Genomic DNA, 24,721 nt, shown 5'->3' with positions numbered 1-24,721 from the left:
TAGTGTTGTAGGAATGTGCATCACGGTTCTTCTCGAATTGTGACAGATTATTTATGAGGATTTTCACTAGCGGAAATATGTACTGTGACGACGCAGTTAAAATGCCTAGCTCCTAGAAGAGGTACCTACATGACGTCTTTGGGTGAACAATAAATATAATTCTTACTGCTCGCTTTTGTGCTACCATACATTGTTTCTAACTGATGAGTTATCCCATAAAATTATACACTACGACATTGAGTGAAATATGCAAAATATTTGCCGGCCGGAGTGGCCGTGCGGTTCTGGGCTCTTCAATCTGGAACCGAGCGACCGCTACGTTGGCAGGTTCGAATCCTGCCTCGGGCATGGATGTGTGTGATGTCCTTACGTTAGTTAGGTTTAATTAGTTCTAAGTTGTAGGCGACTGATGACCTCAGAAGTTAAGTCGCATAGTGCTCAGAGCCATTTTTTGCAAATTATTTCAGGAGGTTGCTACGTTTTTTTCCAAGATTAGTAATTAAACGAAGAGCAAAATTAGCTGAATTTAATTGGTTGAGGAGCTCAGTAATATGATACGTCCAGTTCAAACTTTCGTCATTATGTACACCCCCTCCCCCTAAACCATGGACCTTGCCGTTGGTGGGGAGGCTTGCGTGCCTCAGCGATACAGATAGCCGTACCGTAGGTACAACCACAACGGAGGGGTATCTGTTGAGAGGCCAGACAAACGTGTGGTTCCCGAAGAGGGGCAGCAGCCTTTTCAGTAGTTGCAAGGGCAACAGTCTGGATGATTAACTGATCTGGCCTTGTAACAATAACCAAAACGGCCTTGCTGTGCTGGTACTGAAAACGGCTGAAAGCAAGGGGAAACTACGGGCGTCATTTTTCCCGAGGGCATGCACCTTTACTGTATGATTAAATGATGATGGCACCCTCTTGGATAAAATATTCCGGAGGTAAAATAGTCCCCCATTCGGATCTCCGGGCGGGGACTACTCAAGAGGTTGTCGTTTTCAGGAGAAAGAAAACTGGCGTTCTACGGATCGGAGCGTGGAATGTCAGATCCCTTAATCGGGCAGGTAGGCTAGAAAATTTATAAAGGGAAATTGATAGGTTAAAGTTAGATATAGTGGGAATTAGTGAAGTTCGGTGGCAGGAGGAACAAGACTTCTGGTCAGGTGACTACAGGGTTATAAACACAAAATCAAATAAGGGTAATGCAGGAGTAGGTTTAATAATGAATAGGAAAATAGGAATTCGCGTAAGCTACTACAAACAGCATAGTGAACGCATTATTGTGGCCAAGATAGATACGAAGCCCACACCTACTACAGTAGTACAAGTTTATATGCCAATTACCTCTGCCAGTGACGAAGAAATTGAAGAAATTTATGATGAAATAAAAGAAATTATTCTGATAGTGAAGGGAGACGAAAATTTAATAGTCATGGGTGACTGGAATTCGAGTGTAGGAAAAGGGAGAAGGAAACGTAGTAGGTGAATATAGATTGGGGCTAAGAAATGAAGCCATCGAGTAGAATTTTGCACAGAGCACAACTTAATCATAGCTAACACTTGGTTTAAGAATCATGAAAGAAGGTTGTATACATGGAAGAACCCTGGAGATACTAAATGGTATCAGATAGATCATATAATGGTAAGACAGAGGTTTAGGAACCAGGTTTTAAATTGTAGGACATTTCCAGGGGCAGACGTGGACTCTGACCACAATCTATTGGTTATGACCTGTAGATTAAAAGTGAAGAAACTACAAAAATGTGGGAATTTAAGGAGATGGGACCTGAATAAACTGAAAGAATCAGAGGTTGTACAAAGTTTCAGGGAGAGCATAAGGGAACAATTAACAGGAATGGGGGAAAGAAATACAGTAGAAGAAGAATGGGTTGCTTTGAGGGATGAAGTAGTGAAAGCAGCAGAGGATCAAGTAGCTAAAAAGACGAGGACTAGTAGAAATCCTTGGGTAACAGAAGAAATATTGAATTTAATTGATGACAGGAGAAAATATAAAAATGCAGTAAATGAAGCAGAAAAAAAGGAATACAAACGTCTCAAAAATGAGATCGACAGGAAGTGGAAAATGGCTAAGAAGGGATGGCTAGAGGACAAATGTAAGGATGTAGAGGCTTATCTCACTAGAGGTAAGATAGATACTGCCTACAGGAAAATTAAAGAGACCTTTGGAGAAAAGATGACCACTTGTATGAATATTAAGAGCTCAGATGGAAACCCAGTTCTAAAGAAAGAAGGGAAAACAGAAAGATGGAAGGAGTATATAGAGGGTCTATACAAGGGCGATGTACTTAAGCACAATATTATGGAAATGGAAGAGGATGTAGATGAAGGTAAAATGGGAGATGCGATACTGAGTCAAGAGTTTGACAGAGCACTGAAAGACCTGAGTCGAAACAAGGTCCCCGGAGTAGACAACATTCCATTGGAACTACTGACGGCCTTGGGAGAGCCAGTCATGACAAAACTCTACCAGCTGGTGAGCAAGATGTATGAGACAGGCGAAATACCCTCAGACTTCAAGAAGAATATAGTAATTCCAATCCCAAAGCAAGCAGGTGTTGACAGATGTGAAAATTACCGAACAATCAGTTTAATAAGACACAGCTGCAAAATACTAACACGAGTTCTTTACAGACAAATGGAAAAACAAGTAGAAGCCGACCTCGGGGAAGATCAGTTTGGATTCCGTAGAAATACTGGAACACGTGAGGCAATACTGACCTTACGCCTTATCTTAGAAGAAAGATTAAGGAAAGGCAAACCTACGTTTCTAGCATTTGTATACTTAGACAAAGCTTTTGACAATGTTGACTGGAATACTCTCTTTCAAATTCTGAAGGTGGCAGGGGTAAAATACAGAGAGTGATATGCTATTTACAATTTGTACAGAAACCAGATGGCAGTCGAGGGACATGAAAGGGAAGCAGTGGTTGGATAGGGAGTAAAACAGGGTTGTAGCCTCTCCCCTATGTTATTTAATCTGTATATTAAGCAAGCAGTAAAGGAAACAAAAGAAAAGTTTGGAGTAGGTATTAAAATCCACGGAGAAGAAATAAAAACTTTGAGGTTCGCCGATGACATTGTAATTCTGTCAGAGACAGCAAAGAAGAGCAGTTGAACGGAATGGTCAGTGTCTTGAAGGGATGGTATAAGATGAACATCAACCAAATTAAAACGAGGATAATGGAATGTAGTCGAATTAAGTCGGGTGATGCTGAGGGAATTAGATTAGGAAAAGAGATACTTAAAGTAGTAAAGGAGTTTTGCTATTTGGGGAGCAAAATAACTGATGATGGTCGAAGTAGAGGGGATATAAAATGTAGACTGGTAATTTCAAGGAAAGCGTTTCTGAAGAAGATAAATTTGTTAACATCGAGTATAGATGTAAGTGTCAGGAAGTCGTTTCTGAAAGTATTTGTATGGAGTGTAGCCACGTATGGAAGTGAATCTTGGACGATAAATAGTTTGGACAAGAAGAGACTAGAAGCTTTCGAAATGTGGTGCTACAGAAGAATGCTGAAGGTTAGATGGGTAGATCACATAACTGATGAGGAAGTATTGAATAGGATTGGGGAGAAGAGAAACTTGTGGCACAACTTGACCAGAAGAAGGGATCGGTTGGTAGGACATGTTCTGAGACATCACCATTTTAGTATTGGAGGGCAGCGTGGAGGGTAAAAATCGTAGAGGGAGACCAAGAGATGAATGCACTAAGCAGATTCATAAGGATGTAGGTTGCATTAGGTACTGGGAGATGAAGAAGCTTGCACAGGATAGAGAAGCATGGAGAGCTGCATCAAACCAGTCTCTGGACTGAAGACCACAACAACAACAACATGTACACCCAAAAGTTTGCAGCATTGTATCCAGCTTATTGACTCCTGCTCATGTACTACATCAATTGTTGGTATGACTATTTGTTGTACAGAGCTGAATGTAGTCTGTTTTTTCATAATTTAGGGAGAGTCCATTTTCAGAGAACCACTTAATAATTCTCTGGAAAATATCATTTACTAACTCTTCTGTTGCTTTCACTCTGATTTTATTTATTATAACACTTGTATCGTCTGCAATAATTACCAATCTTGTTAGCTGAATGTTTAGTGGAAGGTCATTTCCATATACAGGAAATCGGAGTAGCTCGAAAATTGAACCCTGTGGGGCTCCCTGTGTGGTTTTACCCCCGTCACTAAAATGTTCTACCTTTCCGAGATCGACTGAATTTTTCAGCACAATCTTTTGCATTCTGTTTGTTAGTTATGATTCACAGCTTCAACACAAACAATCGATTTGGTATGATCTGCTTGCTAGGATGAACATTCGTAGCAAACGCAATGAACTAAGAGGCAGCTCACTACTGGCTGTCCTGGCTGACTGATGGTCGCTCCACATCTAGGCTGCCTTCTTTGCATCCCGGAGTTTCATGGTTAAATCACAGATCTAGAATACCTAGACAGGAGCAAACACGCTATTTAGTGTTGTGGGCCTCCGTACCGTTCTATTTTATTAGATATGTTTCAGTCTCTGATCCAACAGGTGGTGCTGGGTATATGAGATCCGGCCTTTATACAGTTCTTCTCTTTTCAGCCAAATCTCAACGAGCTAGCAGAAGTGTAGAGGGATTCACGATTGGAAATATTGGGCAAGGGATAACCAGTTGTGGTGATTGTCTTATAACCAAGGAAAAACTCCCAAAAGAGCTCTTTCAGAAGCTGCGGTTGGAGCTATATTTATTTCTGGGATAATACGTCCCAGTCGAAAATATGAACTTACGTACTCATTTGGCTAAGTGAGAGTGTAAGATAATAAAGGCAATGACTCGCTCGCCATGTGCAGTGACTTGCAGTGTTCATCGTGTTGATAGCTGCCTTTGTTTATTTAGTCATTCTGTTTGTGTTTCCAAAGCGAGTGATACTCAATTGAGGATTTTAAGGAACGTAAATGCGATATGTGTTATAATTGGTTTTGGGAAGAATTCTTGTTGTGTGCTTGGCATACAAAGAAACAACAGAAGTACAGTTGTTTATACTTCAGCGAACACAGAAAGGAGTATTTTACGTACTAATTCCTGACACATAGTATCATCTGAAACTGCAGTCTGTAGCTGGAGTCTACCCAAAAAATACTGCTCGTAATGTCTTTTATGCAACGCCCAGTGTCAACGGAAAACATCGATTTCCTTCCCGTTACAAATAAAATGATTTTTCAAGCGCAATTTTATGTCCCCCTTCGATACAGCGATCCAAAATTAGTCTAGTGCGACATTCGGTTTAGCGATATGAATTAACAAGACTGTAAAACACGAAGGCTAATCAAAACTTCAGCTACTGCATGGCGTTAGCACACAGCGCAGGCAGGGAGGTACATGAAACAGGACAAGTTCTTCGCTTTATACTGTCGTGTTGACACGCATCGCTGAAACGAATATCGTACTGAACTGACATGGGACCGCTCTATTCAACGGGCACGTAAAATCCTGCTTTTGAAAATCATTTTGCGTGTAACGGGAAACAAACCAATACTTTTCGTTGACACGGCTTAGCATGAAAGGCGGGATGAAGAGCATCGATCGGACTGACTGCAGCTACACATTGCAAAAACGAAATTGCAAAAAACTTCCGATACACCAGTGAAATTGCACGTGACGACTCTTAAGAGAGACACCCGGTATACGTGTATGATGTTACAGCGCTCCAATTGTAATAATACTGAAATGTACAATATTACTACTTCCCCTCCCTGTTTTTCAGTAGCCCGGCCAGGTTTTCGTCTTTTGGGGTATTGTATTGTATTGTATGTTAACCAGGGACCTAGAAACGACGGAGAGGCTCCGTCTCCACCGCAACCGCAGTGGTGCACAACCCCCCGTCGACTACTGCAGTCCACTTCACCCCTCCGACGCCCCACACCGAACACAGATTATTGTGCGGTTCGGCCCCCGGTGGGCTCCCTCAGGGAACGTCTCACATCACAGGAGTGTAACCCCTATGTTTCCGTGGTAGAGTAATGGTGGTGTACGCGTACGTGGAGAGCAATCGCCGACATATTGTAGCTGAGGCGAAGTAAGGGGAACTAGCCCGCATTCGCCGAGGCAGATGGAAAACCGCCTAAAAACCATCCATAGGCTGGCCGACTCACCGGACCTCGACCCAAGCCCTCCGGGCGGATTCGTGCCGGGGACCAGGCGCTCCTTCCCACCACGGAAAGCCGTTCGTCAGACCGCTCGGCTAACCGGGCGGGCCCTTTTTGGGGGTAATGTGCACCTTGCAGCACACACTACTAAGATACTGACTACTGCCCAGAGATGCTGCTACGGGATTAATAGGGTGTTAAAATTCGCGTGACACTGACCGGGGAAGCTCCCGTATTTGCTTCAAGGGTAGTTAAACTGTCTCCAGATCCTGTAATAACGAAGGCCCTCGCTCCGTGCGACTCGTCTGCTTGTTCCTCGTGCAGACAGCTGCTTGCTCGGAGAGGGGAGGTTGTAAACACCTGCTGGGACGTCACGAAGCGCCGCCGCTGGCGGCCGGATATGTTTTTACTGTACTTCACTCTTCGTTCCAAACACTGCTCGCGTTATTCAAACAGACTTGTACATACAGATGGCATTGTTTGTAAACTGTTGAACGCCGTTCAAAGATAAAGAAATAGCAGTCTTTTTTCACAACAAAACCGTCTACAACTGTCGCGATGGGCCTTAGTGCTGTTAATTCCGTCAACACCCACACTGTGTATGAAGCACGTCTTTCCGAAAAAACTCGCCAGGTGTTAGTAGGACTTGCGCACTGAAGCTTCTGTACAAACGTAATTACGTATATCGACAGTTCATCCATTCCGGGAATCGAGAATCCCGACGGCTTTTGCCTGTTATCGACATTGACACTGGCAAGATACCGGTCCTAGGGATTCCAACACTTTCGAGAATGTTGTAATTTCAAGTTGCAAACCGGATAACAGTTCACAAAAGAAATATTTGTTAAAAAAATGGTTCAAATGGCTCTGAGCACTATGGGACTTAACTGCTGAGGTCATCAGTCCTCTAGACTACTTAAACCTAACTAACCTAAGGACATCACGCACATCCATGCCCGAGGCAGGATTCGAATCTGCGACCGTAGCTGTCTCGCGGTTCCAGACTGCAGCGCCTAGAACCGCTCGGCCACTCCGGCAGCAAATATTTGTTACTGTGATATAATTAAAAATTAAGAACTTTCCTATTTTTTTCCTTTACTTGTACTGCGAAATCTTGTTCTTGCCAAATTTCATGATTATAGACCAACTGGAAGTACCCTATGGGTTTTAATGAGTGCGTATCTTTTGACTGCACTGATAGAACCTTCAATTTTTTACAGCATCAAAGGTCCGTAGACGTAAGTATATGATATAAATCTGAACTTGATAATCGATCCATTCCTGAGAAAAAGAGGTCTTAATAAACGGAAGATCAAACACACTCGAATAAATAACGGAAAAACATTTTTTCATGTCATCTAATTACAAATTAATAAGCTTCGGATTTTTCTGTGTACTTGTACTCTAAAACCTTTCTTCTTGCCAAATTTCATGATTCTAGACCAATGGGAAGTATCCACAGGATTAGATGAGTGAGTTTGCGAGTGTCAAAATACGTGACATAAATGGTCGTATCTTTTGCGTCCATTAACTCAGAAGCTTACGTTTCTTTTACCGACAAGAGAACAGGGAACGTAAATTTCAATTTGATGTGTATACCCTTTCCGGACAAAAAGGGTCTTAACAGACGGACAGACAGACAAACAGTCTGATAACAAGTGACAAAAATTTTTTTCGTGTGATATATTAACAAATTAACAATTTTCGGATCTTCTCCTTCAGTTTTGCTGTGAAATCTTATTTCTAGCCAAATTTCGTGATTCTAGGTTAACGGGAAGCAACCTAAAAGTTTTGATGGGTGCGTTTGCGACTGTCAAAATATGTGACATGAATGGACGTATCTTTTGGTTTGATTTACTACACCGGAGAGGAATTATAGACCTTAGTATGTGGCACAAGTTTCAAAATGATACTTCTACCCGTTCCTGAGAAACAGGGGGCTTAACGTACGGATGGACAAGTAGATAGTCGATAAAAATATTTTTAGTGTGATATAATTACAAATTCACAATTTTTGCGTTTTTTCTTTAGTTGTATTGTGAAACATTGCTTCTTGCGAAATTTCATGATTATAGTCCAATCGGAGGTACCATGTAGGTTTTGATGATTGGGTTTGCGAATATCAACAAATATGATATAAATGACCGTATCCGTACATTCCACTGACTTAGCAGCTAACATTTAATACACAGCCGACGGACCATAGTCCTCAGTACGTGACATAGACCTCAACTTGACGCAACCACGCTTTCCTGAGATAATGGGACTGACTGTCTGATACCACATTTTTTTATGGTGATATAATTCAAAATTAACAATTTTTGTAATTTTTACTTTCGTTATCGTGTGAAACCTTGCTTCTTGCCAAATTTCATGATTCTAGGTCAACGGGGAGTCCTGTATAGGTTTAGAGGAGTGATTTTGCGAATATCAAAATGTGTGACAAAAATAGCCATATCTTTTCGATTGCTTTGGCTTAGAATTTCAGTTTTTTACACCGCCAAGAAACTGTAGACCCTAATATGGGAAACAAATTTCAACTCGACATGTCGACCCGTCCCTGAGAAAAAGGGTTTTGAACAGTCGGACAGAAAGACAGATACACGGGCGGACAACAAAATGATAAGCGTTCCGTTTTTACCGAGTGAGGTACGGAATCCAAAAAATACACGGTGTAGAGTGCTATATTTTACGAACGAAATACGATCTGGAACCGAAGCTAACTAACAAAAAATTCAGAAATTGTTCATTAGCGTTGCTGGGGAGTCTTGATAGAACAAATTCGTGTCCTTTGTCGTCTTAGTATGGAGAAGTATACTATTATGTTTGCAGAATCTTACTGTCTAAAAATAGTGGATGATCAAGGATTTTGTAGTCTATTTTGCGACACTCATCTGCACGTGGTATACCGTGATCAAGTTTGGCGTTAATGTCAACGGCGACAGGATTCTAAACTCTTAACAGTAATCTGAAACTGTTGCTGCAATCCGAATAGTTATGCTAAGTGGATTGTGCGTTACATGTAAGCACGTGCGAGAGGAAGCCTCGTAAATGCGATGTCTCGTGCTCAGCAGACGACTGGGTAACCTCACGTGGAATTGGCAACAGCGGAAACATCGCCTGCACTGTCGTACATAAAAGTCAGAGATGCGTCTTGTTTTTGTGGGAGTTCCGTTCTTCATCATAAATTCGCGATTCAAGAGAATCTAAACAGCGTGTTGTAATTTGTTGACCTACACAATAGGGATCAAACAAGAGTTCAGCCTTATCAGCTGAAAGACAGAACTTCACAAGGGGATAACTTATGAATTGAAAGATGAATAAATCGTTCTATATTTCAAAGTAGCCGGAAGCGAGAATAAATTCGTAGCAAAAAATATTGATCATACTCTTAAAACAGCGCGCTGGTCGCTTTGGTACCAGGCGCTCATACGACACCTCACCGACGTCGTAAATCTTGTCAGTGAATGGGTATGTGCCAGTCGGTTGTATGGAATCAGAGCACTAGGATGGGTCGACGTGAATACGTGACACGATGACAGAAGGAACTATCGTGATCCGAGGTGTCCGTGACCGCGTCGTGAATGAAGTTGTCCAACTTGTTGGTGTGTCAAGGCGGATTCCCAACGTGTCTATAACGACTGGTATACCTCTCGCAATGACGTAACACTGCGTAGGAAGAGCGGTTGTAGGAAGACGCTAACTGACAGGTAGAGGAGACTAGAATCAGGTCTTGTCAGTGTCATTCGGCTTCAAACCCGGCAGGAATTCCTGCTCTCAGTGAATGCAAGTACATAGAGTTGACAGAAGTCGTGGGATACATCCTGATATCGTTTAGGATTTTCTTTTGTCCGGCGTAATGCAGAAAGTCGACGTGGCATTGGCTCAACAAGTCATTGGAAATGCTCTGCAAAAATATTGAGCCATGCTGCCTCTATGTTGTTATTGTTGTTGTTGTTGTTGTGGTCTTCAGTCCTGAGACTGGTTTGATGCAGCTCTCCATGCTACTCTATCCTGTGCAAGTTTCTTCATCTCTCAATACGTACTGCGGTCTACATCCTTCTGAATCTGTTTAGTGTATTCATGTCTCTGTCTCCCTCTACGATTTTTGCCCTCCACGCTGCCCTCCAATACTAAATTGGTGATCCCTCGATGTCCCAGAACATGTCCTACCAACCGGTCCCTTCTTTTATTCAAGTTGTGCCACAAACTCCTTATCTCCCCAATTCTATTCAATACCTCCTCATAAATTACGTGATATACCCATTTAATCTTCAGCATTCTTCTGTAGCACCACATTTCGGAAGCTTCTATTCTCTTCTTGTCCAAACTATTTATCGTCCACGTCTCACTTCCATACACTCTATACAAATACTTTCAGAAACGAGTTCCCGACACTTAAATCTATACTCGATGTTAACAAATTTCTCTTCTTCAGAAATGCTTTCCTTGCCATTGCCAGTCTACATTTTATATCCCCTCTACTTCGACCATCATCAGTTATTTTGCTCCCCAAATAGCAAAACTCCTTTACTACTTTAAGTGTCTCATTTCCTAATCTAATTCCCTCAGCATCACCCGATTTAATTCGACTGCATTCCATTATCCTCGTTTTGCTTATATCCTCCCTTCAAGGCACTATCCATTCCGTTCAACTACTCTTCCTAGTCCTTTGCTGTCTCTGACAGAATTACAGTGTCATCGTCGAACCTTAAAGTATTTGTATCTTCTCCCTGGATTTTAATACCTACTCCAAATTTTTCTTTTGTTTCCTTTACTACTTGCTCAATATACAGATTGAATAACATCGGGGAGAGGCTACAACCCTGTCTCACTCCTTTCCCAACCACTGCATCCCTTTCATGTCCCTCGACTCTTATAACTGCCATCAGGTTTCTGTACAAATTGTAAATAGCCCTTCACTCCCTGGATCTTACCCCTGCCACATCCAGAATTTGGCTGCCTCTATAGCCGCCCAGAATTACGGAAGTGCTGCTGGTGCAGGACTTCATAAATGTTCGACGGGATTCGTGTAGGAGCAAAAAACGGTTCAAATGGCTCTGAGCACTATGGGACTTAACATCTGAGGTCATCAGTCCCCTAGAACTTAGAACTACTTAAACCTAACTAACCTAAGGACATCACACACATCCATGCCCGAAGCAGGATTCGAACCTGCGACCCTAGCGTTCGCGCGGCTCGAGACTGTAGCGCCTAGAACCGCTCGGCCACCTCGGCCGGCGGTGTAGGGCCATGTGGGTGGCCAAGTCATTCGCAATAATTGTCTAGAATGTTCTTCAAACCGATCGCGAATAAGGGTGGCCCGGTTACATGGCGCATTGTCATCCATGAAACTTCCATCCTTGTTTGGGAACACGAAGTCCATTAATGGTTGCAAATGGTCTCCAAGTAGCCGAACATTGCCACCTCCGGTTAATCATCTGTCCAGTTGGGCCAGAGAACTCAGTTCATTCCAAGTAAACACTGCCCACCCATTTATGGAGCCACCAACAGCCTTACTCAGTACCTTTTGAGAAGTTGGCTTCATGGCTTCGTCGTGTCTGCGTCACACTTGAACCACACCATCAGCTCTTTCAAACAGAAATCGGGACTCGTCTGACCAGGCCACAGTTTTCCTGTCGTCTGCGGTCCAACGACTATGGTCACGAGCCCAGGAGGGGCGCTGCAGGCGATGCCACGCCGTTAACAAAGGCGCTAGCGTAGGTGGTCTGCTGCCATAGCCCATTAACGCCAATTTTCGCCGCACTGTTCTAACTGATACGTTCATAGTACGTCCGACATTGATTTCTGCTGTTATTTTAAGCAGTGTTACTTGTATTTTAGCAGTGATGCCTCTATGTAAACGCCGTTGCTCTCGGTCGTTAAGTGAAGACTTCTGTCATTGCGTTGTCCATGGTGAGAGGTAATTCCTGAAATTTGGTATTCTCGGCACACTCATGACACTGTGGATCTCGTAATATTGAATTCCCTAACGATTTCCGAAATGGAATGTCCCATGCTTCCAGCTCCAACTACCATTCCGTCTTCGAATTCTGTTAATTACCGTCGTGCGGCCATAATCACATCGGTAACGTTGTCACATGAATCACCTAAATGCAAATGACAGCTCCGCCAATGCACTGCCCTTTTATACCTTGTGTACTCGACAGCGCGACTGCTACGGTCGCAGGTTCGAATCCTGCCTTGGGCATGGATGTGTGTGATGTCCTTAGGTTAGTTACGTTTAAGTAGTTCTAAGTTCTAGGGGACTGGTGGCCACAGATGTTAAGTCCCATAGTGCTCAGAGCCATTTGAAGCATTTGTAAGCGACATTACCGCCAACTGTATATCTGCATATCGCTATCCATGTGCTTGTGACCTCAATGTATATCTTACCCAGATTCCGAGCGAATTTTACGAAGGTGAAATGAAATGTCGTGTGGTTAGGGCCTCCCATCGGGTGGACCGGTCGCCTGGTGCAAGTCTTCTGAGTTGACGTCGCTTCGGTGAATTGCGTGTCGATGGAGATGAGATGACGCTGATTAGGACAACACAACACCCAGTCCCTAAGCGGAGATAATCTCCGACCTATACGGGAATCACACCCGGATTCCTTGGCATGACAGCCCGTCGCGCTGACCACCCAGCTAACGGGGCGGACTTTACGAAGATAACTACACGCAATCAGTCGACACTGCAGATCGAGTACCATGACAAATTACCTTCTCCACAGTTACACATAAAACTGAACTACTTCAGCGGTGCAAAAAACATGGAAACTGGACATTAGCTAACGAAGAAGTGTGCAGTGTGGCCAAACTTTCTCGATTTTGACTCTTTTCGAACGATTCAAGGCATAGAGCGCAATGATCATCCTATGAGACGTTTAAGCCACGATGTGTGAGAGCCTAGTTGTGGCCGAAGGTAGTTCTGTAACCTTCCGGGCTGTTTTTCGTACCGTGATCTATGAGTCTCAATCAGGTTAGCGTGGACACGAACCAGGATTTGCTTCAGAATTCTCGGGGACCAAAGATATACCCTTTCTTCTCCCCCTTAATGCTGAGAATGCTGTGGACACACCCTTCTTCCTAGATACTTGGATGTATTAGTTCCTAGTTTGATAAATACTCAGTCATATTGCTGCAACTCGATTGGCCTTCTAGATCACCCCATTTATACCACAGGAAACGTAGCAATCAACAGGGATTTTCCAGCGTGCATTATGCGTCGCCACCTTCCACCATATGACGGCATGTAATGCACCGAGTTTTTTTTTTTTTTTTTTTTTTTTTTTTTTTAGCGTGATCGCTTTGGTAGTCCACGTGTTGCGGCGTTAGGAGGTATATACTGCATGGGCGTACTGACTTCCAAATGTTTAACACGGTACACTCACGGGTCAATGTTACTATTACACTGTACTCCTTCTCCATGTGCGTCTTTTCGGGGATACCTTCGGTCCTGACCTCATTTTCATGAGTGACAGTGAGCGACTGCTTCCAACTACACAGCTGGTAGAGCTCTTGGAACGAGGGGACATTCGGTGAACGTAGTTGTTTGTCCGTTACTCCGACGTAAATCCCACGTAGCACTTGTGGGATGCGTTGGGGAGATTCCACATGCATTAACGACGATCGAAGAATCGTCAACCGCGCTGATGGAGGAATGAAACGCCCTGCCAAACGAAGTCCCGTGGGCAGAATGGGAGCACGCAGCAGAGCATGCATTGCCGGCCGTGGTGACAACCCATCCTATTAGGAGCTATGTCACGCCTTTTGTAATGTCCAGGGGACCATCATCAATCGCGGTGACTTCAATACAATTGTCGGGCTTGAATAAAAGTGTCACTAATGTTCATCCCACCGCAGTGTACTTTCCATAGACACTCAAGAGGGCAGGCGAACAGCTGACAAACTTCGCCGTTCCCGAGACGCTCGTCTCCAATAGAGGGTTCATAATAATCTGCCCTTTTTCAAAGTCGCTTACGTCAACGGATTTCCCCATTTGCCGCCCGAATCGTCACCAGAATTATTCCCCACCCCTCCTGCTGCGCTTAAATACTTTCTTTGGCACGTCACGTGACCTGAACGTCACCAGTTGGCTTTCAAAATCGCGGTGGGCAGTGGTCATAACCTTTTGGCTTATCAATGTATATTTGAGTGATACAGATATTGAATCAAGTGTCCTTCACCGGGCGTTGTAGCCGCGCGGTCTTAGGCGCCTTGTCACGGTCCGAGCGGCTCACCCCGTCGCAGGTTGGAGTCCTCCCTCGGGCATAGGTGTGTTTGTTGTCCTTAGCGTAAGTTAGCTTAAGTAGTGTGTAAGCTTAGGGACCCATGACCTGAGCAGTTTGGTCCCAAAGATCTTACCACAAACTTCCAAATTTTCCAAGTGTCCTTCACTAAGAAATATCATTTGCTTTTATATTCCGCGACGACTTATTAATACGTCAATTTGGCATTAAATAGGACAAATATGGCAAACCAGTCACCACTAATAAAGGATATTTCTTATTACATCTTCAACGGCTTCGCAAATAATAAAAGCAGGGGAGAACTTTGTACCTGGAGGATAGTGTGTCTAGGAACATACAATGTTTCGTAGTCGACGTTTCAGTCGAGTGACCGATTTTATAGCTACTTGAAAGCTACCGCAAACCAGAGATCGCCGTAACCAGTTTCTGTCATTTTGCACTGTTTTTATTGTTGTTGACATGAGGTTGCTTTTTGTGCGACGTTTGTAAACATTAAAAGTTCTACACATTTAAGTGTAGTATAGTATATTAAACATATTTTGAGGATACTGTTAATTCTTCAATCACAGAATTCCACGGGAAGTAAAATTCTGCTGGTATTTAGAAATGGTTTAAACTTTTAACTGGCTTTTGATAATACTACCTCTTAAGTTAATTTCACCTACTGATTATTATTGATGTGCAGCAGAATAATAACGTAACACATAGTATATTAAATGCGGTATAGACAAGATTTTCTCGGCTGCAACCCTTTTAAATTTTAATAGAAAATTTGTACCTGTGTGCATGGCCGTTTTGTACTCTGGAACAGTTTTTCATATTTCGAAAAATTTTACTTTTTCGGAGTAATTCCGCCAATGTCAGAAAACTATTGCAGCACACATGAAGTCAATGCTATCATTTGAAAATGGAATAAGAAGACATTTTCAAATTCAAGTCTGGGAAGAGTTTCGAGGTACAACACCCTCCCCTATTGGTCACAGTGGGACACACATACATACGTACAAATTCATCTTTGACTCTTCACTGACAATTCAAATGAACACAATGGAAAATGTTTTTTCTTGTTTTTACCTTCCAAAGAAAACAGACGTTCCTGCCCTACCCTCGAAACTGGGAGATGAGTGTTGGACTTATTTAGACTTGAAAAAAAAAAAACTGTTTTCAAGAGAGCACAAAACAGTTTGTGAAAAAAGAACATGGCGGGGATAGTACGATTTTACTAAGATTTATCACTAGCTTACCACAAGACAGAAGGTGCTTATAACATGTATATTACTAAGGGACTGTCCCGCAACCAAGTCGCATAACTAACGGTTTCCAGGGGCAACGAAAATGAGATGCTCTGTAATTCGCGAATTTAAAAATTTAAAATGCTGTCATAATCAATTCATTACGAAGCATACACATATGTTAAAAGTTTAGCACAATAAGACGAATGTTATAGTTAGAAACTGTGTGTCTGTATTGAGGCAGTGTAACTTTATTCAATTAGTATTTGAGAATGAGAGCAGTTAGCGATTTCCGACAAACTCGACACCTAATCTCAAACCTTCACGAAACTTCTTCTCGTTAACACTCCCAGCAAAATGATGAGAGGAAGAAATTTTAGATCTTACTACATTTTCGTCATTCATTCTGTAAACCTTCAGCATCAGACATGATGCTTTAATTTATTACTTCTATATTAACGATTCTATTCGCAGCACAGTTTTCAGACGGTATCCACATAACCATTGAATGTACCTGCAAAATTATATCGTTGTACGATACATATATCAGGACATGTGATGTCATGAACATTTAGATGTGGGAAAAACTAGCTTCTGCTTAAAATGGCGCGCAGTGAAACTTGAGCATAAGGTACCACGTTTAAATTGCGTACTTCTGTAGTACTAACAATCTGCTACACACTTTGCAGACAGTATCTATATATATCGATGGACGTACCTGCAAAATTATATCATTTTATGACACATAGTTCTAGTAGTGTGACGTCATAATCATTAATATGCGTGAAAAGCTACTTTTGCTGAAAATGGAGCGCAAATTACGCAGACTATATTCGTCCACTGTTTCATAATGAGAGCAGTTAACGACTTCCAACAAACTTAAAGCATAATTTCAAACTTTTTCTAAACATTTTGTCGCTTACATGCTTAACGACAAATACTTAACATATAATTCATTAGTAAAGAGATCGGGCATTTGAAGCTGTTTTGGAAGTGGCAGTTCGATTGTTTAAAGAATCGGGGGTTTGCTGGTACTGATGTACTGAATGAAGAACAAAAACACCAGCTTTAAATCAGCAGAACATTCACCACACACAACTTGTAAATAGCTCGATGGTAATGTATGACGTTTATGACGTTAAAAGCGATGTGGCAGTACTGAGGACGCTTTCCTGCACCTCTCCTCAACCAGAGAAGAGGGCGGACAGAAGCAGCCTGCCGCGCCCTGCTCCTTTGGCTGCAGACCGCTGTTTCTTAAGAAGGTCACCCCTCCGCCTTGTTCTGCAGACGCCCAGCGGCGAGTTCCCGGGCAAGAATCGATGCGCGACCTCTGACCTACAAATAAAGGCAGCCTCTTCCGGCAGCATTTCCTTCGCAGGCGGAAACAGTTACTTAAGAGACGCCCTTTTAGCGGCTCCGTTACTTAGTTGCCGCGACACAATCAATGCACCCGCGTAGCAGCACTGTTGTATAGTCTGAACCCGTGACAAGACAGTACTAGAAAGACGACAAAAATTCTGTCGTTCTGTTTTATGTTGTCAGATACCTATTCCTAGAACTTTTGGAGCACAGTAATTTATCGACTAAACATCTTCCAGTTCAGTCAGCAAGTTTCTAATTTAAATGAGAGAAGAATATACATGCTGTTAGTGGCTGTATAAATAAGGGGATGGGGGGTTTGTTGGCAGACGGCTGGTGTCCCAGACAGAAGCCCTGACCTATAAACGGATGATATTGATCCACATGGCCGCCGGCTGATGCAGTCGCGTCGATACAGAGATGCGCTTAGCAACAGTCTCCCGAGTACTTCCACCTCTGTCCTGTTATCCATAATGATTTCTCTGCCTTACGCTGAAAACTCCAGGAGGGCCGTGCAGTATATAGGGTGTTTCTGTAAGAGCGTGCAAGAAGTTAACAGGGGAATTTGAGGTAGGGAACGAGGAGTGGAGAAGCCAGCTTAATGAGATAATGGGAATAAAATCACAGTACTGTGTAATGTCTTACTTACATTAGTTACAGTCAGCTGCAAATACCATCACGGATTCAATGAACGTACTGTTTGTCTCGTACACTGTATCTTACAAAATGTACTGAAACTGTCGGCTATCAACCTCAATGCAAACATGACATCGGTGAACAAGATTCTGACGCAGCCCGACAAATATTCCCGGTGTGTTTCTAATCACATCGCAGGCAGCTACAAATATTCTGCAACTGATTCCGTCTCCGTATCCATTGGGGCCTCATACACAAGTGACTTTAGATATCCTCACAGAAACTAATCAAGGGAATTCAGGCCGTGGAATAAGACCCCACTTCCAATCCAGCGAGCACGAAATACTTCCTAGTAATCAAGATCGTCCTTTACGTATCCTTGCAATAAATAAAGAATGTACATGTAAATAAACAGCAGAGTACATGTAAAGTTGTACGCATAATAGTTTTAATTCCATGGAAAACACTAACGCTAGACAAAGCGGAGGACAAGTTTACTTGCATATCCCCTTAAGCTGGCTGTCCGACCTCAGGTTCCCTACATCGAATTGTTCAGTGGAGCATTTTCCATGTCTTGTTACATTTTTGCACGCTTTTTCGGAAACACCCTGTAGATAGGAAGACACTAGGCTAGTATCAACATTCAGGGATGACAAACACTAGATATATTTCTACGGGGCCTTAAGCCCCATTACAACGATTGGCTTGTCGTGGATACTTTTTTTCATTTTATTCCTAGTGTACATCGATCTTACATCAGTCGAGAAAAACGCTGCAGCAATCACACTTTTTATTGAATACACAATTTATTTTCTGCAACTAATTTTGTTCCTAAGCCCATATCCAGACCACTGCATACGCAACTTGCGAGAATTTTACATTTTTCTACTGTAATATAGAAAAAGTTAAGTGCTTTGTCGCTTGCGAAAGAAAATGTAAAATTTACACAGACGGGCCTGAAGGTCTACCTCTACATCTACATGGTTACTCTGCAATTCACACTTAAGTGCCTGACAGAGAGTTCATAGAACCATTTTTATACTACTTCTCTGGCATTACACTCTCGAAAGCCGCGTGGGAAAAAGGAACACCAAAATCTTTCCGTTCGAGCTCAGATTTCTCTTATTTTATTATGGTGATGATTTCTCTCTACGTAGGTGAGTGTCAACAAAATATTTTCGAATTTGGAAGAGAAAGTTGGCGATTGAAATTTCGTAAATAGATGTCGCCGCAAAGAAAACCGTCTTTGTTTCAGTGCCTGCCACTCCAACTCGCGTATCATTTCAGTGACACTGTCACCCCTATTCCGCGATAACACGAAACGAGCTGACCTTCTTTGCACTTTTTCAATGTCCTCCGTCAGTCCCATGTGGATGACTTTACACTTTTCTTTATTTAGTGCCAATTGCCACTTTTCGCACCATACAGAAATTCTCTCTTGATAATTTTGTAATTGGAATTCGTCGTCTGATGATTTTACTAGACGGTAAATTACAGCTTCATCTGCAAACAATCTAAGAGGGCTGTTCAGATTATCACCTAGATCATTTATGTAAATCAGAAACAGCAGAGGGCCTATGACACTACCTTGCGGAACGCCAGGTGTCACTTCTGTTCTACTCGATGATTTACCGTCTATCACTACGAACTGTGACCTCTCTGAGAGGAAATCACGAAGCCAATGACACAACCGAGACGATACTCCATACGCACGCAATTTGATTTATAGTCGCTTGTGAGGAACGGTATGAAAAGCCTTCTGGCAATCTAGGAATATGGAATCGATCTGAGATCCCCTGTCGATAGCACTCGTTACTTCATGGGAATAAAGAGCTAGCTGCGTTGCACAAGAACGATGTTTTCTGAATCCGTGTTGGTTATGTATCAATAAGTCATTCCCTTCAAGGTGATTCATAATATTCGAGTACAGTATATGCTCCAAAATCCTACTGCAAATTGAGGTCAGTGATATGGGTCTGTAATTCAATGGGTTACTCCTATTTCCTTTCTGCGAAATTTGCAGAACTTGCACACCTGGAAGAAAGGATATTACGGAGACATGGCTTTGCCACAGCCTGGGGGTTGTTTCCAAAACTAAAATTTCACTCTGCGTCGGTTTCATAACTCGGCACCTCTTTCGTACCGCGGAAAATTACTGTTGTTGTTCTTTGTATCTTGGTGGAACTATGCCTCTATATACACTGCCTAACAAAAAAAGTAGAACAACCAGAAGACATGGTCGGATGTCGATCTAACTTCGTACAAGTCCACACCAACAGCGAGTATGTAAGTGATTATAGAGTTGCAGTTCTGTGACAGCTAGAACGGCTACCAGAGTGCAGTAGTGTTGTTCAAGTTTAGTGTTGTTACCAGGCCTGGTAGGATATATATAGTCACAAGTTGAGAGATCACTGTAGAAAATACAGAGCTGCTGCGTACTCCTGTGAGACAGCGCTATCAACACCTGACAGAGTTTGAAAGTGGCGTCACTGTGGATCTCCATTAGGAAGCTGGTCATATCGTGCAGTACCTACATTTGAGGGGCGTTCGGATGTTACAATGACTCGATGTTGGACTACATGGAAACGTGAGGGCAGGCATACTTGTTGTCAAGGTTCTGGTCGCCCATGCGTATCACCCCAAGGGGGGATCGTCGCATTGTGCTGCAGGCACATCTTAATCCCTTTACAACAGCGCCTGCAGTCCGAGGACACGAAATGAACCCCCTATAACAATCAGCGATATCCCGCATCATTGGTCGACACTAGCAGAAGCCAGTCCCGTGCGTACTGTGCTGTCAACACCACAATACAAACGGCTGCGTTTGGGGTGGTGCCTTGAGCAGGAAGCATGAACTGTTGATGAATGACAATGATTTGCATTCAGCGATTAATAGCAGTTCTGCATACAACGGATGACAACCGTCGGTGAATATGGCGGTAACCTGGGAACAGGTCCCATTCTTCCAATGTTTTGGCGAGGCACAGCGGTGTTATTACTGGCGCTAGGGTACGAAGAGCCATCAGCTGTTAGTGACTGAGGGAACTCTTACGGCACAGCGATGCAGATGGAGATCCTATGTCGTCACGTGTCACCTCTCCCACGACCGTATCGTACTGTCGTTTTTCAGCAGGACAATGCTCGACTGCATATGTCACGTGTCTCTATCAACTGTCCACGTGCCGTTGAGTTACTTCCGTGACCAGTGAGATTCCCAGATCTGTCCCCGACAATACATGTATGGGACCACCTGGAATATCAACACTGTCAATATCCAGGATATTAACGACCAGTTGCAACATTTGTGAGCAGCTTGCCTCAGCGAGGTTACAACTGCTTTATGACATGCTTCCCAATCTGGATGCATCCAGAGCACAGGGGATGCAATGTCAGACTGATAAATGCTCTAATTTTGTAAAGTTGTTTGCAAATTAGACTCGATCTTGTAAACACTGAAATAACATCACACATGCTCTCAAAACTACAAAGTTTCATTTCGTTTGTTCCTCCCGTTCTGCGAAGTAAAGCTGTGAGCACGGGGCGTGAGTCGTGCTTGGGTAGCTAAAATGGTAGAGCACTTGCCCGCGAAAGGCAAAGGTCCCGAGTTCGAGTCTCGGTCCGGCACACAGTTTTAATCTGCCAGGAAGTTTCATATCAGCGCACACTCCGCTGCACAGTTGAAATCTCGTTCAAGTAGTTCCTCTGTTTGCCTCACAATGGCTGAGTGCACCCCACTTGCCAACAGCGCTCGGCAGACCGGATGGTCACCCATCCAAGTGCTAGCCCAGCTCGACAGCGCTTAACTTCGGTGATCTGACGGGAACCGGTGTTACCACTGGGGCAAGGCCGTAGCCTGCCCTCCCAATCCTGTGACAGTAGGATCGTCCTAAAGTCTGTCGCAAATGCCAGTTCTCTAAACCTCCCCAACAGTCAGTTGTGAAAAGAATGCTTCCTTCCCTCCAGCTATTTCCACTTGAGTTCACGGAGCATTTAACTAATATTAATATTAATGTTGATTGAACCTACTGGTAACCAATGCCTCTGAACTGCTTCGACGTCTTCCAGTAGTCCGACCTGTGTGAGTCCCAAACACTATATCAGTACTCAAGAGTCGGCCACACCAGTGTTCTACACGGTGTTTCCTTTAAAGATGAGCAATACTTTTCTAGAATTCTCGCAATAAATCTAAGTCGACATTCGTCTTCCCTAAAATGCTCGTTCCATTTCCTGTCTGTCTGTAACTTTGTGCCTTTGCGACTGTCAAGCATAACACCGCTAACATAGTTTGCGAACATTGCATCATAGTTTTTCTTACATATCAGCATTAACTAGCATTTTTCTTCTTTTAAAGCAATCTGCCATTGATGACATCAAACAGAAATTCCGTCCAAGTCATCCTGTAGCTCCTCTACAGTCACCCACAGGCGACACTTCCCTTGCACCATTGTGTCGTCGGTAAACACTCACCTATCCGTCTGATCATCTTCTGCACTGTAAAGATAAATTAATTTTCTCTTCGGCCGAAAGAGTTTCGCAGTCACTAGCTCAGTAGGCGAACAGTGTAGCCTTAAAACCAGCACCGTTTGTAAAATAGAAATTTTTCGTAGTTTACATGTTTTATTTGGAAAACTATAACTGCATGCGCAAATCTCTCGGCTAGTTGACTTGTAAATGAAGCTGGTACGTTTTACGTACAAATGTTCTCCTACTGCACTTATACAAACGAAACAGGGCGAAGCATCTAATCGGTGTAAAATGGTGTTGACGTCAATAAACATTTTCTTCAAACGTCATATACTTTAAAATGAAAAATGTATGTGAAGCTCTGTGTAATCTAGTCAGCATCACAACTGTCATATTCCACCCGATCAGAATTAAAACGCCGTCTCTAGGTCATTTTTGATATGACTCAGCTAAATTAATACCTGCAAGAAGTATCTAATTCTCATGTTATGAGACAAGCTATTGTTTCCATTAACAATGCACACATAAAATTTCTTCAAACGGGAGGATGCATACTGAAAGTGTTATGTAGTCATAGTTCGGCGTAGGAGAAGGATCCTATTCTCCACGTTCGTGACTTAATAATTAAGGTTTCTTACAATGGTAATGTTCGATTTAGAGTGAGCAAGAAGTAGCTTCGCCATAAGATTCACCAGCAACATTTAGTGATGGGCACAGTAGGTGTCATTATGACTCGATCTGAAACTGCATTAGAGTGTAAAGCATACAAAAATAATTAATAAAGATATTTCTTATGTGACTGTACTTACGAGCATATGACGAACTAGGCTCCAAGGCGTCTGAACAATAAAAAATATCTTAAAGTTGTTACGTGTACGTTAAAAAGAAATACAGAGCTTCAGCATTTAGTCAGTAACAGATTATCTACGGAGAAAAACACTTTGCAGTTCTAAGAGTTTTTAGGCTTGTTATGAATCTAAATACTTCTACAAAATGAAATAGCAAATGAAGTATTAATAGTTATTGCACTAACATTAACGACTTTTGTTGAGAGCAAGGAGTCTACCTCGGACAGAGTTACAGAAGAAGAGGTGCGAATGGCGGGTTTTACCAGGGAGAGGGCGAGCTCGGCTGCTGCGGCGACGCTGGCTACGGTAGGCGACAGACCTGCTGCCCGGTGCGGGGGTTAGGCGCGAAGAAGGGCGCCGGGCTGGATCCGAGCGCCAGCAGGGAGACGAGCAGCAGGGAGCGCGGCCGCATGCGGCGTTGGGGGGCGCATCGCCAGCACTGTGCACTGTGCCAGCCTGTGTCTGACGCCGGACGCGGCGGTCGCGGCCAGCTGAGCGACGGGGTTGCGAGCGAGCGGCCCGCGCTCTGGCGGCGCCCGCGGAAACTGCTTGCGAGACTGCGGCGCGTGCTACGGGGGCACTCTAACGACTAGGCGTTCCACGTCACCAGCAGTCCGTTCATCATAACAATCAACCACAGGTGTGGTTACGCCATTAGAAGTAGGTCCTTTTAACGTATTAGACATCGTGTTAGTCGTAAATGAAAATTAAGGTAGTCTAAAGTATTAACAGTCATCAACGTTTATCATACTTTATCTACGTAGTTTTTATTTGAACAATCGTATGGAGTCACAGTCTCTGCACTGTGGTACCCTGATTGTCGCGCTGCTGATACGTAATGTGAAAATGTCTGACGCTGTTTCCTGCTCCGCAGTGAAACACAAGCGCGCAACACTGTTAAAAAGGGGTGAGAAACAGACTGTTCTCAAGATGACAGGGGAAAAAAAGGATTTGAAGTTTTCCGAGGGCTTCATCTACTAAACTGTAGACGATTTTGTAATCTGGCTGTATGGCTAAATCGTTAACATTGTAGAATCGTAAGCTGGGATAGTCCATAGATCGCTAGTTCAACTCTTGCTGTGGTATTTTTTTTCGTTCAGTTTGGAATACCTACGCCTGTGGAATATCAAAATCAACAAATAGATGCTACTTACAAGGATAAGTCCCCATCCCTCCCCTTCATATTTAGTGGTAAAATGGCTCAGTGGATAGCCTGTCAAAAAACTGAACACAGATCAAGAATGAAAACAGGAAAAAAGGGTACTAAACGGTGTAAAAAGAAGCGAAATAGAAAGAAAGAACGGTCCAAGTTGAAGATGGGCAACAACGAGCGACATGCAATAACCACGATGTCGTGGTTCTAGGGTCACGGCGTTGGTCGTCAATTTGGAAGATTCGTATTCAAATATCTCTCGTGCCAAATTTTTTCCCAAATTTATGAACTGTCCATCCGTGGTGAGAGTATATTACCGTCGCAAGTAGATGTGATGAATAGTGCGAGATGCCTCATAGACCTCTCGCACAAATGAAAGAAACAAATAATCGGGTGAGAACTATGTTACGGCGAAGGAAATGAAGACTAAAAACTTCCAAAACGGAACGCAAGAGGCGTAACATGTGGAACCTGTGCAGAACAAGTAGCAGGTACGTACGTCTGGATGCACCTTGTTACACACAGCTGTTGAAAATTTGAATACAGCGAAGAGACACGTCAATGACCGGACGGACAGTTCACAACTTCGTGAAAAAAAGTGGGGCATGAGGGAGTTTTGAACCTGTATATG

General features: G+C 43.1%; 1 protein-coding gene and 1 pseudogene across 3 annotated transcripts in view; both read right to left on the bottom strand.

Moving 5' to 3' along the window:
- The window catches only part of LOC126272537 (adenylate kinase isoenzyme 1), a 99,120-nt gene extending 75,707 nt beyond the window's left edge, over positions 1–23,413 (bottom strand). The window contains exon 1 of one of the 3 annotated variants that reach the window (XM_049975456.1): positions 23,156–23,413. Coding sequence is in view for 1 of the 3 variants with exons in the window: in XM_049975454.1 (XP_049831411.1) it covers positions 23,257–23,349 (93 nt within the window). In the remaining 2 variants the exon portion in view is untranslated. The remainder of the gene's footprint in view (positions 1–23,155) is intronic. The other 2 variants (XM_049975454.1, XM_049975455.1) reach the window with 2 other exon arrangements.
- Positions 21,362–21,479, bottom strand: LOC126274576 (5S ribosomal RNA; annotated as a pseudogene).
- Positions 23,414–24,721: the final 1,308 nt, after the last annotated feature.

This window comes from Schistocerca gregaria, chromosome 5 (genome assembly GCF_023897955.1).
Source record: "Schistocerca gregaria isolate iqSchGreg1 chromosome 5, iqSchGreg1.2, whole genome shotgun sequence".
NCBI lineage: Eukaryota > Metazoa > Arthropoda > Insecta > Orthoptera > Acrididae > Schistocerca > Schistocerca gregaria.
Note: the sequence above shows the minus strand (reverse complement) of the source record. Positions and strands in the feature narration are given on the sequence as shown.